General features: G+C 47.6%; 1 protein-coding gene across 1 annotated transcript in view; it reads right to left on the reverse strand.

Moving 5' to 3' along the window:
- NARS1 (asparaginyl-tRNA synthetase 1) overlaps positions 1–15171 on the reverse strand; it is a 30413-nt gene that overhangs the window by 5714 nt on the left and 9528 nt on the right. Inside the window, exons 5-12 of the mRNA XM_044431310.1 lie at positions 14776–14865; positions 12669–12747; positions 11459–11529; positions 8774–8860; positions 6737–6958; positions 3223–3422; positions 1179–1314; positions 414–527 (exon numbers count right to left, since the gene is read on the reverse strand). Coding sequence (XP_044287245.1) covers positions 414–527; positions 1179–1314; positions 3223–3422; positions 6737–6958; positions 8774–8860; positions 11459–11529; positions 12669–12747; positions 14776–14865 — 999 coding nt within the window. The remainder of the gene's footprint in view (positions 1–413; positions 528–1178; positions 1315–3222; positions 3423–6736; positions 6959–8773; positions 8861–11458; positions 11530–12668; positions 12748–14775; positions 14866–15171) is intronic.

The following is a 15171-nucleotide window of genomic DNA, read 5'->3' on the forward strand; positions in this document are numbered from 1 at the left end:
GAGGATCTCTGGCTTGTGACACCTCGAGGAAGCCTAGTCATAAGCCATTTAGGGCCTTGAAGTCAAGAAGAACCCCCTGAATTGTGCCTGGAAACCGATCAACAAGCAGCAGAGCTGCCATAACTTGGGAGGTGCCTCTTCTCCATTACTATTTCCCATCAACTATATTCTGAACAGTCTTAAAGGCAGCCCTACAAAAGTACACTTCACTAATCCAGGACAGCAGAACCCAGACCCAGGGGTCAGATCGAGCCCTGTGGAATTTCCAAGGTGGCCATGCCCTCTCCCCTAGTCCCATCTGTTTCCCCAACCACCAAGTTTCCCAGCTTTTATGGAGTTTTAAAAAGCTAGAAATGCCTCCCCTCCAAGTTACAGGCAAAAGTGGATTTGAAAGAACAACAAAATAAGCATACATCTCCAAATTCATAATAGGTGTTGTCCTCCTTCTTCACATTGTGTTCCTTCAGCCACACAAGAGCATCTGTATAGTTCATTCGCCTGAAGGGTCGCTTGGGAGGCTCAAAGTTCTGTAATTAGAGAAGAAACATGCCTGAGAAGACCACGGGATTCCCAAAGCAACATCAGATCCTTCGTTTGTTTAGCTACATGGGCTTGTCCCACTCCATCTGGAAGCTGCAACAGGTTGCACTGACTGGAAATCAGAGCATATAAATGAATAAAATGGGCTCTCCTCTCTCCATTCAAAATTCATTTTATCTTACCTGTATTCTTGCCATCTGCCCCTCTCCCTTCACTGTCTTCCTGATGTCTTTTTCTAGACTGTAGGACCCTTGAGACAGAGGCCTGTCCTTTATAAAGTACCCTGCACAATGACAGTGCAGTGATGATGAAGGGAGAAACCCAAGGGTGGCCTGCTGAGACAGCCCTTCTCACCCAGTCCGCTGCCTCCTGCAGATGCTTTGGGCTACGGCTTCCAGGATCCCTTGTCACGCTAGCTGGGGCTGATGGATGCTGGCATTCAAAACATCTGGAGGGTACCAGATTGCCTGAAGGCTGCCCTTGTGCATCCCTTAGACTCCTCTGTCAAGCATAGGAATTCTGGGCTGATGACTGTACTTGGCAAAAATGTCAATCAAAACAGTGCCATCAAAGATTTCAAAAGCAAAGATCCTGAACTAACGGAGAACAGCTTTTAAATTTTCTTCACTGCCACTTACTGGGTTGAGCTCATACAGAAATTCCGAGAAAGGTGATTTCAGGACTCGGTCCACTACATCACAGACAAGATCCTCCAAACGGTTCAACAGGTCTTCATAGGATATGAAAGGACACTCAGCTTCAATGTGTGTGTATCTGTAGGAGAAAGTTGATGCCTTCTGCATAAAAGAGGTCGAGAACCTGCCCACACCACCAAGCACCAAGCCAAGCAACTTTTTCATCTTGTACAGCCTTGCAAACATCTGGAGGATCTACTAATCCACACAATTTTGTATTGGGCCCTGTCCTCACACGTTTTAAAGCTAGTCCTTCGCAGCATATGGACAACTTAAAAGAGGATGAACGGGAGAGGATGAAGGGAGCAAAATGGCCAAATACGAAAGCAGCTTTCCTGCTCTGCTAGGGTCCTGAATCTGAACATCCTACCTGGAGGTGAGAGCAGTGCTCTGTCTATCTGGCATTGTGATTTGCAGCAGCAAAGACTTGGATTAGCTCAGCTTGCGTGATGACACAGAAGGTCCACAAACCTTCTATTGGCTTCAGCGAGAAAGAGAAATATACACATAGTTGTGGTCTAGTTTTTTCACAAGAAGGGAAAATGGTCAGAAGGAATGCCCTAGCATTTAGGTCCTAGGGAAAGGAGTAGCCAGGGGGGCATCTGAGGGAAAAGAGCCAAGGAAGCAGGCCAGCCAAAGCGTTGAAGCCAAAGTCAAGGTGCCTCCAGGGCCTGAAATATAATCAGTTGCAGAATAAGCCTTGAGGAAGAAAAGACAAGAGAATTAAGCCAAGAAGGGCCAAGTGAGGAAATGTGCTCTGAAAAACTGGATAATTTTAAAGATCCAGATGGCTTCTTTGGTGTAAGATGGAAGTACTGAAGAGGCAGACCAAAAGAAAGAGGATGATTCAAGGTGGTGGACAAAGTGGGAAGTGACCTAAAGGTGCAATGGGCAAAGAGGCATGGAAATGAAGCATACAGAGCCGTGTGGATTTGAACTAACCATCCAACTGCAAGCTATCATCTTCTGATAGTTTCAGTTTCCTCTGCTACATTACCCATAATTAGCAGCACTTCCGACATCTGCTTGATGACTGCCGATCTGCACTTCTTGGCAAAAAAACCCACTTCCCCTTCTCTCTCAAGTAAAGTTGGTGCTATATATCATTGTGGCTATTTAATTATTCTTGTTTTAATTCATTAATAAATAATAAAGTTCATTTAGTCTTCTATTTGGAACAAAAGGCACCTTGGCTTTCCCTTCTCCTCCTGCTTTTTATTTATTACAACACTTTATATCCCCTCTCTATAGGAAGACCTGGTTCAGATGTCACCAGCAACAAGCTATGCACCCACCTGCTCCTTCCTCGCTCCTCGCCTCTGCAATCTTGGCTTCTCAAACCACAGTTCCCCAATGATGTCTGAATGAGGAAACCAGGATATGAAACCAGAGTCTGATCCTGGTTTTGAGTGAGCACTTAAACCAGCTTCCTGGTTTGGATATCACAGGAAACAGTGGCTCAAAGAAACCAAGACTGCTTCTCCTGAAGCTAAGCAAGGGAAAGGGTGACGACGAGACAGTGTCCAGGCACACAACTTATTCCAGAGTCAACAGAAACCACAGCTTATCGAAGCGGTACATCTGAAGCAGGACAAACCGTAGATGACTTGGCTCACCACAATTTAAAAGATGGTTCCCCAATGCAGGGTGGGCAGTTAAGAATCTGAAGCAGACTTCCTCAACCAGGTGCCATTGAGATGTTTTGGAATTTCTAGAATTCCGTCACCAATGGCTAAGCTGTCTGGGTCTTATGGGAGCTGATGTCCTAAATATCTGGAGGGCACCTGGTCAGGGAAGGATGACCTGAAGTTAACAGCCACTGGGGTACTGGAGGAATGGGGAAAGGCGCACAAACTTCCCATATAGCTATGAAAGAGCCCACCAGGACTCTTTGCAACTCTCCTCGTCGGCACTGTCAGTTGACTGGGGCTTTAAAGTCACTCTGAAATAAGGCACAACATAGGCTATCTCAGGAATGGCCCCTTACTCAGCCAGGTGCCTGCGTGTCCGAGACTGTTCAGCGCGGTAGGACTGCGCAATGCAAAAGGTGTCTCCCAGTGCCGGGATACAGGTCTCCAGGTACAGCTGCGACGACTGGGTCAAGTAGGCTTCTTCACCAAAATAGTCCATTTTGAACAGAGTGGAGCCCCCTTCTACCTGTGTCTGAACCAGTGTGGGTGGGGTGACCTGGAAGACAAGGAGAGCCACATCACTACATTGCAGTCTCAGGTTCTGTCTACCTTTGAAGGGTTCCTTTATTCCATCTACCTTTCCTGTCCTGTCCTGTCTTTTGAAATTTATTCATTATTCAATTTATGTATGTCAAGCCATTTTTCCTCTTGTGAGGAACCCAAAGCACTCAGATAGCTGTCCAGTTTCTTTTTGAATGTCTCTAGTGTGGGAGAGCCCACCACCTCTCCAGGCAGCTGGTTCCACTGTCGTATTGCTCTGACAGTGAGGAAGCTTTTCCTGATGTCCAGCCTGAATCTGACTTGTCGCAACTTGCATTCCTTATTCCGTGTCCTACACTCCAGCATCAGCAAGAAGCATAGAAAACAGAGCAAGTCAGAAGGGGCCTCCTGGGCCATCTAGTCTGACCTCTGGCACCAGCCGGCTCTGCTCACGACATGCCCACCATGTGCATGTCCAGCCTATCTTTGAACACCCTCACCGATGGGGCTTCAAAGACCTCTCGCGGAAGCCCATTCCACACCTTCGGGGTCCTGACTGTCAGGAAGTGCTTCCTGGCATCCAAATGGAACCTGGGTTCCCTGAGCTTTGTTCGTTGGAGCGCGTCCTGCCTTCCTCTGCAGGGGAGAACAGGTCTCTTCCCATCTCCATGTGACATCCCCTCACATACCTGTATGACGCCAACAGTTCCCCTGGAGTCTCCTCTTCTCCAGGCTGAAGAGACCCAGTTCCCTCAGTCTCGCCTCATACGGCATCCCCTGCAAACCGGCCACCAATCTTGTGGCCCTACGCTGCACTGAATCTAACCTGGCTATATCCTTTCTGTAATGAGGGGCCCAAAACTGAACACAATACTCCAGTTTGTGGGCGCACCAGAGTCATGTAGAGTGGTAGTAATACCTCTCTTGATCTAGAAGCCACACTTCTGGCTATGCAACCAAGGGTGGCATTCGCCCTCTTGACCACCACATCACACTGCTGACTCATGTTTAGCCTGCGGTCAACCAGCACCCCGAGGTCCCTTTCACAAGTGCTGCTCTCCAGCCACTTGTCACCTGTACTTATGACACCCATTCCTACGCCCCAAGTGCAAGACCTTGCACTTATCCACACTGAACGCCATCCTGTTGTCTCCTGCCCACTTCCATAGTCTGTCCAGATCCTTTTGGATCTGGACTACCTGCTCCTCAGTTGTGGCCACTGCTCCAGTTTTAGTGTCGTCTGCGAATTTGATCAGCAGACTGTTCACCCCTTCTTCCAAGAAGAGATCTTAACCTTCCTCCTTGTGAGGTCCTTACAGAGTTCCTTTTATCTGTCCTAGACTCCCACTAATCAGCTTCATGGGATGACACTGGATTCAGGGTTTTATGATAGACAGATAAAAACATCTCCCTCTCTACTTTCTCTGTGCATTACACAGCTGACTGGGCCCCCGGCTGCCCTTGAACTAAGCTCTTCCCTCACAAGCACAGCCAGGTACACAAAGGCATGACTGCAGCTGGAGCAATGTTTGTTTCGACAACCATCTTGCTATCAGAGCCCGAGCTGTTGGTCTTTCCAGGATCAACCAATCCCCTCCATGCAGGTCATTCTCAGAGTCTGAGCTGTTTTCTACTCCATCTTTTATCCTCACCCAGTTGGCTCCATGGCTTAGCCGGGACTAGACTAGTCCCAGTCCCTTGTTCTTAATGACTGTATCACACTGGATCTCACTAGGGATGTGAATTAACTTTACTATGCTGGATCAGACCCAAGGTCCATCTAGTCCAACGCTCCATGCACACAGTGGCAAACCAGCTGCCCACAGGATCCCTCCAGTAGGATGGGTGCAAGACCTGCCCACCTGCCCGGCTCCTCAGCCACTAAGGTATGCAGGCAGGCAGCCTCTGGGAATGGAGGTAGCATCCCACCATCACGGCAAGATCACGTTCAGCGCAGCCTGACAAAACAGCAATTCAGAAGGCTGCTGGGGGTGGGGGTGATTGTGCTGGGAAAGCTGCACCCCCATCCTCATGTGCAGCCTTTCCCAGCATGGTCGCACCAGTGCAAGGGGGGCGTCAGCGGTGGGCCCGTTGGGCATCTGAGAGAGGCTGCACAGAAGGCCACCAAGGGCTGCCTCTTTGTGTTTTAGGCATGCTCTCCTGTAAGAGGGACCAAGGGTCATGTCTTCTGCTCCAGGGTCCCCAACAGAGCATATGGTGAGACCTGCAAGAGAGTCCATAAAGGTGCCCTCGGCGTGATTTATCTGTTTAATATCTGCCTCCCAGAACTACTGAGCATTGCCATTATGTGTGATTAAAAAACGGGTTAATTCTGCATGGCACTGCCAGCAATTAGCCAAATTAGACCATCACTTATTTGGAAGACTTGGCAGTGTCCAGCAGACACAAAACCAAATTATTTGCTGAATAAGAAACGGCCTAAGATCCTTAGACAAAACAGAGGGATGCCAAAGCAGCAATCCACTGATTATGTATTTTGTGGTGGTCCCCACAACAGTTTCTGAAATTCCCAGATGTGCCTTTAAGTCCAGAAAGATTTGGGGGGGGGTAGCTGTTCTGTGCTCGCGGGGGGGTGGTCAATAAAGCTGGACAGCAGCACTGGCTCTTGCTGTTCCTGGGATCTCATTGCCCCCAGTTATTTTGGTCCTGGTTTCCCCATTTTGCAGTCATGTTTGGTTGCCTCTCCCTAGCAATTACAAGAAATCCAGCAGGGACTAAGGAACTCTGGGACTTGTAAATCTTGAAGGAATAAAGAGAGGCAAGATACTCAGGCTAGAAGTTCCAGAGTTTCCTACAGAAGCTAGGTGCTCAGGCTTCAACATGTTGCTGGTTTTGTTTGAAAGTTGCTTCTGATTGGCTCCCACAAATCTCACAAGAATCGGAGACTCCACTGATCAGGGATGTGGTGCTCCAAATATCATGCCTACAACCCCCATCATCCCCACCGCTGTGTGGCTATGCTAGCTAGAACTGATGGGAGTTGCAAGCCAGAACATATGGAAGGCAACCCACCTGTTACCAGTATCAAACAGACAGAGGAAATGAGCAGGCATAAATGCACCTACAGTTCAGCCTCAGGGTTTTTTCACAACAATGGGCTTGCACTCAGGGTAGCTGCCCCCCAGGAATTCTGGACCCCTCTTCCTTCTCCCCATGCTTTTGGCCCTGGGCATGGAATGCATGTGAGGAGCATTTTGAGATGGGCTAAGTTACAGACTCGGGCCTGCATTTCTTTGCAGGATCATGAGAACAGCTCTGGAGAGCACCAGAGCACCTTTTCACATCAGCAGAATCAGCAGAGGGACTTACTTCGTAGTAGCCTCGGTCAAAGAAGTGATCCCTGAAGCACTGCATGACAGCAGAGCGCACCTTGAGGATTCTGCTCAGGGTCTCCCCTCGGATCATCATGTGCCGGTTGTTCAGCTGCACGTCCACGTCCGACTCTTCGTTGACCAGGTTATCGGCTCCCCCAGCGGGAGCCAGGCCAACGAGCTCCCAGTAGTCACAACTCAGCTCGTGGCCGCCAGGAGCCTGGGGGGACGACAGCAGACGCATGCACCCTTCTCACCACCCAAAATGCAAGTCCGCCAGGAAGCCATATCCATAAGCAAAGCAGTCTTAGGGCAGGAAAGGAAAATAGGGTAATGGATATAAAGATGACACGGGGGCCTTTTCGAGGCTACGGAAATCCCTCCTCCCAGAAGGTCACTTTGCCCTGATCAAATTAAGCTTCAAGCAAGCTACTGAGACTTTCCTTTTCAGCTCCTGAGTTTCGTTTCATTTCATTTCATTTCATTTCACTTATAAACTGCACCTTCAGCCCAAAATGGGTTTCAGAGCAGCACACAGAAAACGGCTAACCTACAATGACTAAACTATTTAGGGCACAATCCTATGTTGGCCAGGGAATGCTGGGAGTTTTTCAGCATCATGTTCAGGTGTTTCAGTAGAATGTCAAAATGAACAATGAGTCAGAAAAGAAAAGCTTTAAAAGATGTCTCATAAAAATACTCCATTATGCTACCACACTCTTTGGATCCAAGCTAAAGCAAAAACATGGAAGCTGCCACAAGACCAGGCTATTTTACTTATGTGGATTAATAGTCCTTCACTAGGTGCTCAAAGATCTCCCTCTGCTGGTTTGATAATGAAAATGCATCCTCTTAAAACAGCCAAAAACTACCTCAAACCATCATTCACTGAAACTGTAAATGCTTTAATGGGGATGCAGAACAGATTCTTTCTGGCAATTTAAAACTAATGTTTATGTATCATAAGATCAACATGCACTTGAATTGCATTTATTTATCTTTGTATTTATATCGTGCCTTTCAGCTTCTTGCAAGCAACCCAAAGTAGCTTGCAGGGCCCACTTCCTCCTCTCCACCGGATCCTCACAACAGCTCTGGGAGGCAGGTAAAGCTGAGAGCCATTGACTGGTCCAAGTCACTGGCCAAGCGGAGAAGAACCCAGATCTTCCATGTCCCAGTCCAACACTCTAACCACTCTACCACACTGGCTCTCCAGTGTCCAGATGGTGAGTGCTCAGCTAAGGAAGTGCCAGCGATGCACAAGAGCCAGGCCAGGGAGGCTTCTGGTGAGAATGGCCCCACACCCAACTTCTTCCGCAGCTGCCACAACTTCAGCAGGGGCTGCAGGAGTGTTGCAGCTGCCACCTTGCACCTACAATGCATCCTCTCCAGAGATCAGAAAGGAAAATGGGAGAGGGCAGAGTCCTGGATGGGGGCCAGTGAAGACTGCCCTATTTCATTGCAGGCAGGCCTCATTTGCTCTTCACTTAGAATGTTCCCTATGTGAAGTTAACCAGATGGATGTTCCGGATTGCATGGAAGGGAGGCAGTTGTGCGATCTGGAGCATTAACAGGTGAACAGCAAGCGTGCAGCTTGCAGAGGGCGACAGCAGTGGCTCCTGGCACACAGACTGCACGTCTGGCTTCCCAGTGGAGATGGACCCAAGAGAACGGCAGGACTACCTGTGTTCCCCTCTCTGCATCAATGCAAGCAGAGCTGCTAGGCCAGCAGAACCGTGTGCTCCAGAGCTTGGTGGGCTGCACACCTGCAAGCCACAGGTGGGAGAAATCACGTAACTGAGTGCTCCTCCCTCTTTTAAGAAACCCCAGAGAAATGTTCGCATTTCAGGGGACCCTGTCTGGCCTTCTGCCAAGAGAGGCAGCTTGCCTCATCTTTCAGAGTTCGGCCAGGGCCTCAAAGAGAGATCATGAAACCCTTTTTGAGAGCAGAGTTTCCAAGCAGAGAAAAGGAGGCTAAAAATGGGCAGTTTGGGCAAGTGGCCTGAGCGAGAGCCAGCAGGTCAAATGCACTCACCTGCTTGCCTTCAGGAACAAGGCTGAGGGTTCCGTAGACGGCAACGGTGCTCTCCGTGGAGAGGATCATGCTGTTGTAACACTGACACTGAAGAGGAGAAACAGGAGAAGATGCGGCCTGGTGGTTTGAGCTTTTGCCTCAGACTTTACACGAGGACAGAAGAAACACATCACCTGGTCCTTCCCAAGGAACTGTTTCATGCAGGGAAACTTGGACGGGCAGGCCTCTGGGGTTCACCAGATGCCCCCTTCCCGCATCCTGCCCCTTTCCCCCGACCAGCTGGGTCCTTCCCTGGCTTTGACACAGCCCCCACCCGCCATTTTAAAAGGCGAAATGTCTCTCCTATGGCCTGGTAAGAGCTACAACATGTGGCCATTTCAGCATTTCTGGTCCTGCCACTTTTGCATCTGCCCTCAACACTACTCCCCATGGTTCCCAAGAGCTTCTCCAAAATTAATTTTTCCCTCAGGCTAAGGCAGGCCTGCTACCCCTGAAATGATGCTCTATCACAAGTGCCAAGAGGTACAGCCCACCCGCAAGCAGAAATGCCACATGTTCCCCCACGCTGCTCTTCCCCGCAGCCACACTACTGAGGAGTAAATGAGGAGAGGCTTTGCATTTTGCAACCCTAAGACTTCCACCACACACAAGAGGGAATCCCAGCTCAGCACCTGGACAGGGGGCCCAGCATGGAGCTGCTGGACTTCTTCCTCCATTGATGCACATGCATGCACCTGCATGAGACGCACAGCACTGCTAGCGATTCCACACAGGTTTTAACAAAAGCAGAGGAAATATGTGAATAAGTATCCATTTGAATATTTGGTCCACTTTGGTTAATGCGGCCTCCCACCTAAATATTGAAAGTATTGTGAGGTCCTCACTCCATTGCGTTATAGGTGGTGAGTGTTTTCTTTCCAGTTTTGTAGTTATCGGGCTTTCAAAAGGGCGCAGAATCAAGGGCATGTGTTAATTTACAGGAAGTAGGCAAATGACTTAAAAGTAAATGTCAGCAAATATTAAAGCCTTTCCCAATACAAAATCTATGAAATAATCTGCTCCCCAAAAGAGGCAACTTATTGGGAATTATGTAAAAGAAACATTAGCTGTACCACACCTCCAGTGACTACCCAAATTAGACAATCCCTTATTAAAGAGATTTCTGGACATCCAATAGCCATGAATCAAATCTATTTGCTGAATAAGATACAGAGATGTGACAGGTACGTGCCAAAGTGATAATCCACCATTTTGCGGTGGTGCCCACAGCAGTTTCTCAAATTCCCAAATGTGCCCATAGGTCCAAAAATATTTAAGACCAAAAAATAAAAATTAAAAAAAAAAAGGACAGGAGAAAGATGAAACACCAGACGGGTTCATAGGACAGACATGGAAGGATTACAACTCTCATCGTCCCTGAACATTGGCCTGCCAGCTAATAATGAACAGTATCTGAGGGTCCCAGCCAGGTAAGGGCTTGCAAAGGTATTCCTATCAAGCACCCCTGAGTACAATTCCAGCCTCTAGGAAGAAGTAGCTAGCCAAGATGTGGGCAGGAGAGAAGCTAGAGGTGGGGCAGCCTCAGTCGACAGAAAGAAAGCAAATTTACACAAGGTGTAGGCTATGCAGGTGCTGAAAGCTGCACTGCTCAGCCCCACAGCCAGCCCAGTCCAGCACTCTGAGTGGGCACCATGGCAGTTCTCAATTGCCACTAGCTTGTAAGACCTGAACCCCCTGCTGGATCTGTGTGGAACAGCAGGTAACCAAGAGGATGCCACCTACCCAAACTTCCTCTCAATAGGCCGGTTCACAAGCCACCATAGGCTGCTGCAGGTTCATTTCTGCATGGCACCCAGAGACATCCAATCCTATTACAAGCTACGGGTTATATAAGGGTTCTCTAAGGGTTCACATGACAAGGTATGGCAGGCTAGGCCTCAGGCAAAACTGGTGTCCGTGGGACACAACAGCCCCTTGAAAGTAAGTGAAGCCCATGGTGGACTGTCAATCCTGATTATTAGTCTGCTCAGTCTCTTCCCCTCCCTCCCACCTGTGTTTTTTCTCTTTTTTAAAAACCTACTTTTATTATTATCTCTGTGGTGGTGCCCTGATTGTAGAATATGCTCCCCAGAGAGGTTCGTTTAGCACCAACACTCGTTTTCTTTTTAGCGCCAGGCAAAACCCTTTTTATTCTCCCTTTATTTTAATGTTTAATTGGTTTTAATTGTGATTTTACTGTGAACTGCTGGATGCAGTGCCATTTTTAACCTGTACTTGCTGTAAACCATCTCGAGACGATAGTAATGGGATGGTCTATAAAAGCAATAAATAAATAAATATTATAACAGTTCAAGAGCAGAGAAGAGGAAATGTGGCTATAATGATACAACGGACTGAAGACCCTACAGCACATTCAGCATTTGAATGAGTAATGTATGCTTGCCAATGGACACTTTTTTGACTAACTGGTCTGCTTTTGCTGAAATCAGTTCTCTCAATCTCTCTCTCCCCCTCTCCCCACCCCCATATGCACACACACTTCATATGCATCTACTGAAACGGATAGATTCAAATCTCTGTGGTTTCCTTTGTTATAAAGTGACTCCAGGATTTGAGAATTAAAAGCATGAGAGCTGGATGTTTGTGTATAGTGTGAACTTCAAGGGGACAGGGAAAGTAGCTTACCAGCTCATCAGACAAAACACACTGAAGGAAGCCTGTGCCATCCCGTAACACAATAAACATCAAGTTTTTCCCTAGTTAAAAAAAGAAGTGATTAGTTTCAGGATTTCAATTCCCTTTTGTTGACAAGCTTCCCTTATCCCCAAAACATTTTGTAATAAACAGAGGGAAGACCTGGACATGGAGGTACGTACTTTAAAAGAGGAAGTCCTACATCTTAAAGGCGAGGATGGAAAAATCATGGCTCCCTAGATGTTTATGCCTCTAAGATCCAAGATCCTTTGTCTCTGGCTATGCTGGCTAGGGATAAGGAAAGCTGTTGGCCAAAATATCCGGAGGGCCCAGCCCCAACTCAAAGACCACCCATTTTACGGTGAACAAGACACGATTTTGTGAGCAAAAGGCTGCTGGGACAGTCAACAGAAAAGGGTGAAGGCCACACTGGCTGGGAATGATATGGGCTGCAGTCCCACATATCTGGAGGATGCCATGTTGGGGAATGTTAATTGGGTCATTCTTCTAACTTAAACTGATTTTCCCTACAGAACCCTGGAACTGTTATTCCAGTGTATTCACTGTATAACGAGGCTGCGAGATTGCCAACGGATGTATCAATTCTGATGCGTTAAGCATTTTGCACTGAATTGTTCGTGGCCATTTGCCTTTGGAAATTTTGAAGGGCAGATGACACATACAGGTCATTTAATTACCTGTAAATTCCTTGTTGTGAGGGAAGGGTGGTGCCCCTGTGGTGGAGCTCCCGTATGCACAGGAGCTCAGGTGCCATCCTCACCATCTTTAGGTAAAGGTGGGACAGACTCAGACCTAAAGCTCTGCAGAGCGGGCCGCTGTGGCCAGTGCAGGCGAGGGAGCACAGCCACCCTGGGGAATCTCCTGTGGCCACACCAGGACCCAGTCCGAGTCCTCAGGCCTTGAGACAACATGTAGCCTGAACTGCCAGACGGCGGCTGCCGATGCCCAAAGGCTTTTCCCACATGTGACCTATTCCAGGTGTTTGGAAGTGATCCAACCCCAGGTGGTGCCTTGTGGCTTAGCTGAGATTTCCACCCAGACCCTCCACCTACTGAGGTGGAAGAGAAAGGGGACAGAGCTCACTCAATGTCTACTCTTCTTGCAAAGGGCACAGTTCCTGAGCACCCTTCAGGGTTGCTTCTCCTACAAACGTGGGAGCATTCTTTAATGGGGCACTTACCTTGTCTACGCAGTCTGTGAACCCAGCCAAAAACCTTTACTCTCTCTCCTCTGTGGTCTGCAAGGGCACGGATTTTCACCTGTAACAAAGCACCCAGGTAAGCTTTATTTGTTCTGAAATTATGGGAATCGAGAAACACTGCCCAGGCACTTAATATCAAATCAGGCATACTAAAGTGGCTCTTTTTGCAGGTGACTATTTTTTTTTTCTGTTCATGCTTCCCCAAAGCGGATGTTTTCCAGAAGTCTCAGGCTGCAGTTTCCATCCTCCCCAGTCAAGTGAGATATGGAAACTAAAGCCAAGCCCATCTGGAAAAGATCAGGTCAGGGAAGGCTGGCTTACAGATCCTGTGCAAGCATCTTCTGAATATAATTCAAAAGGCTGGAAATATTTTGGTACTAAATAACATAAGGTTGCTTTCATTTTTGTTGGTCACACACCCACACCCCCAGTATTATGGAACGCACTTTGAAAAATCTCAAATACCATGGTACTGCAACATATTAGACGCTGCACTGCAAGTAAAATATATCTCTTTCTTAAAAACAAAACAAAACAGGGTAGTAGAACACATATTCAACCCACAATGGGGCACAACTCCATGGCAGAGCAGGGGTCAAGTTCGCTTTCTTTTACAGACCATCCCTCAGGTGGGCTATGATCTGTGCATTTTTAACTGCCCATGAAACTTGTGCCAAAAAAGTCTGAATACCTTGTGGCTGTCGTAGTATGTGCAGAATCAGCCCATTTCCACAATTTGTGCAATTTGGCTGATTCTGAGCAAATTACTGCAGAACCACATGTTTCTAGAAGATTACATGCACCGATTCCATCGGTGTTTAAAACAATATGCAAATTGCCATCGATTTTAGAGATGGAAATCCATGAGCCAGTTCAACTCACCATGACAAGACAGCAACAGTTCACAGGCCTAACAAACCAGAACCTGGGAGACCAAATCACTAAAATCCACTGGATTTTCATCCCCTATTGGATTCCTCACACACCTCAATTGATCTACATTTCTGCAAGATATTTATTTATTTCACTTATATGTTGCACCCAAAGCCATGAGGCTCTCTGGGCAGCTTACATTACATCCAACAACAAATTAAAAGATTCCAAACAATACAGAAAAATCCATGAAATAGCACCAAGAAAACAATAAAAGCGATAAAAGCAACATTCATTTAATAATAAAACCATTTAAACCATCATTTAAATAGAATTGTCTGGAGACTAAAATTGCAACATGGCAGTAGGAGAGGACCAGGAAAGGAGTCCCTGTGAATTCTACTCCGCTTGCTGCGATGGGTATGGGGCAACGATCATCTCTGTTTCAACATGGCAGTAGCTGCAACAAAAATCGGGATAATAGTCCACTCTCAAACCAACCCACTCCCTCACCAAAATATCTGCAAAAACGAAATGGCCAAGATACGCTTGGTCAATCATCGAAAGGTTCACATGCACAGTCATGGGACACAGCAAACACTCGCAGGGCTGCAGCTGCCTTGCTATTCAGCAGAAAAACCCTCTGCACAGAAGGAGCAAATTCTGAATGAACATGCCTAGGACTGGGCTGGAACCCACCAGCCACACAATCCATGGAACATTTCTCTCCCTCTTTCAGAGTCAGACGAGGAATGAAGTGGACCACAAACTTTACTGGTGACCACAAGCTTGAATCCGGTCGCTTGTCTATCAGGGTAAGGCTTTCAAATTCAGTTTATGTTTCGAAAGAGTTGCGTTTGTAACAAAGAAAACTACAGAGTCTGAAATGTACTAGAACAGGGATGAGGGATGTGTAGTCCTCTAGATGTTGCGGGATTACTGGTCCATCAACACCTCAGTATTATCTGTACTTGCTAGGGCTTGCAGAAGCTTTAGGCAGGCAACATCTGGAAGCTGGCCTATCTCAGCACCAGCAACAGGACATGCCGCCAGTTGCTTCACATACTACAGACCCAGTGACCCCAAATCTGCTCTGAAAGGTCACCTGGCCACCACTCGCCATTCCGCCCGGAAGATGAATATTCCTACACACAACCCCTTTTGCTCCAACACTTCTAAAAACAGCCGGGTGAAGTTTAGGATGTTCACTCACACATTTGGCTGCTGGGAGATTAGGATCTTCTTTAATGACAATCTTCTTAGCTTCCTCCAAGTTCTTTTCACGGCGCAACAGGTCTTCTGCCTGTGGGATATTACACAGAAAACTATAAAATACAAGCCAATAAAAAATAAAGTTACAATACAAAATAGTTAAACTATACCAGTGGCGGTGAACCTACGGCATGTGTGCCACAGCAGGAACGCAGAGCCCTGTGTGTCGGCAGGCAAGACAAGGCGCAGCAGCTTCGCCCAAACAGCGGAGCATGCGATAAGAGCGCACAAATGGGAAATGCGCACGGTCAGGAAAGAGAAGCGGCACCAGGTGATGACGTCAAAAGCCACGACTCATTAGCCGCGACACGTATGCGCTGTCACATGGCCGGTAAAT

Source organism: Varanus komodoensis, unplaced genomic scaffold (assembly GCF_004798865.1).
Source record: "Varanus komodoensis strain SLA01 unplaced genomic scaffold, ASM479886v1 scaffold22, whole genome shotgun sequence".
In the NCBI taxonomy this organism is placed as follows: domain Eukaryota; kingdom Metazoa; phylum Chordata; class Lepidosauria; order Squamata; family Varanidae; genus Varanus; species Varanus komodoensis.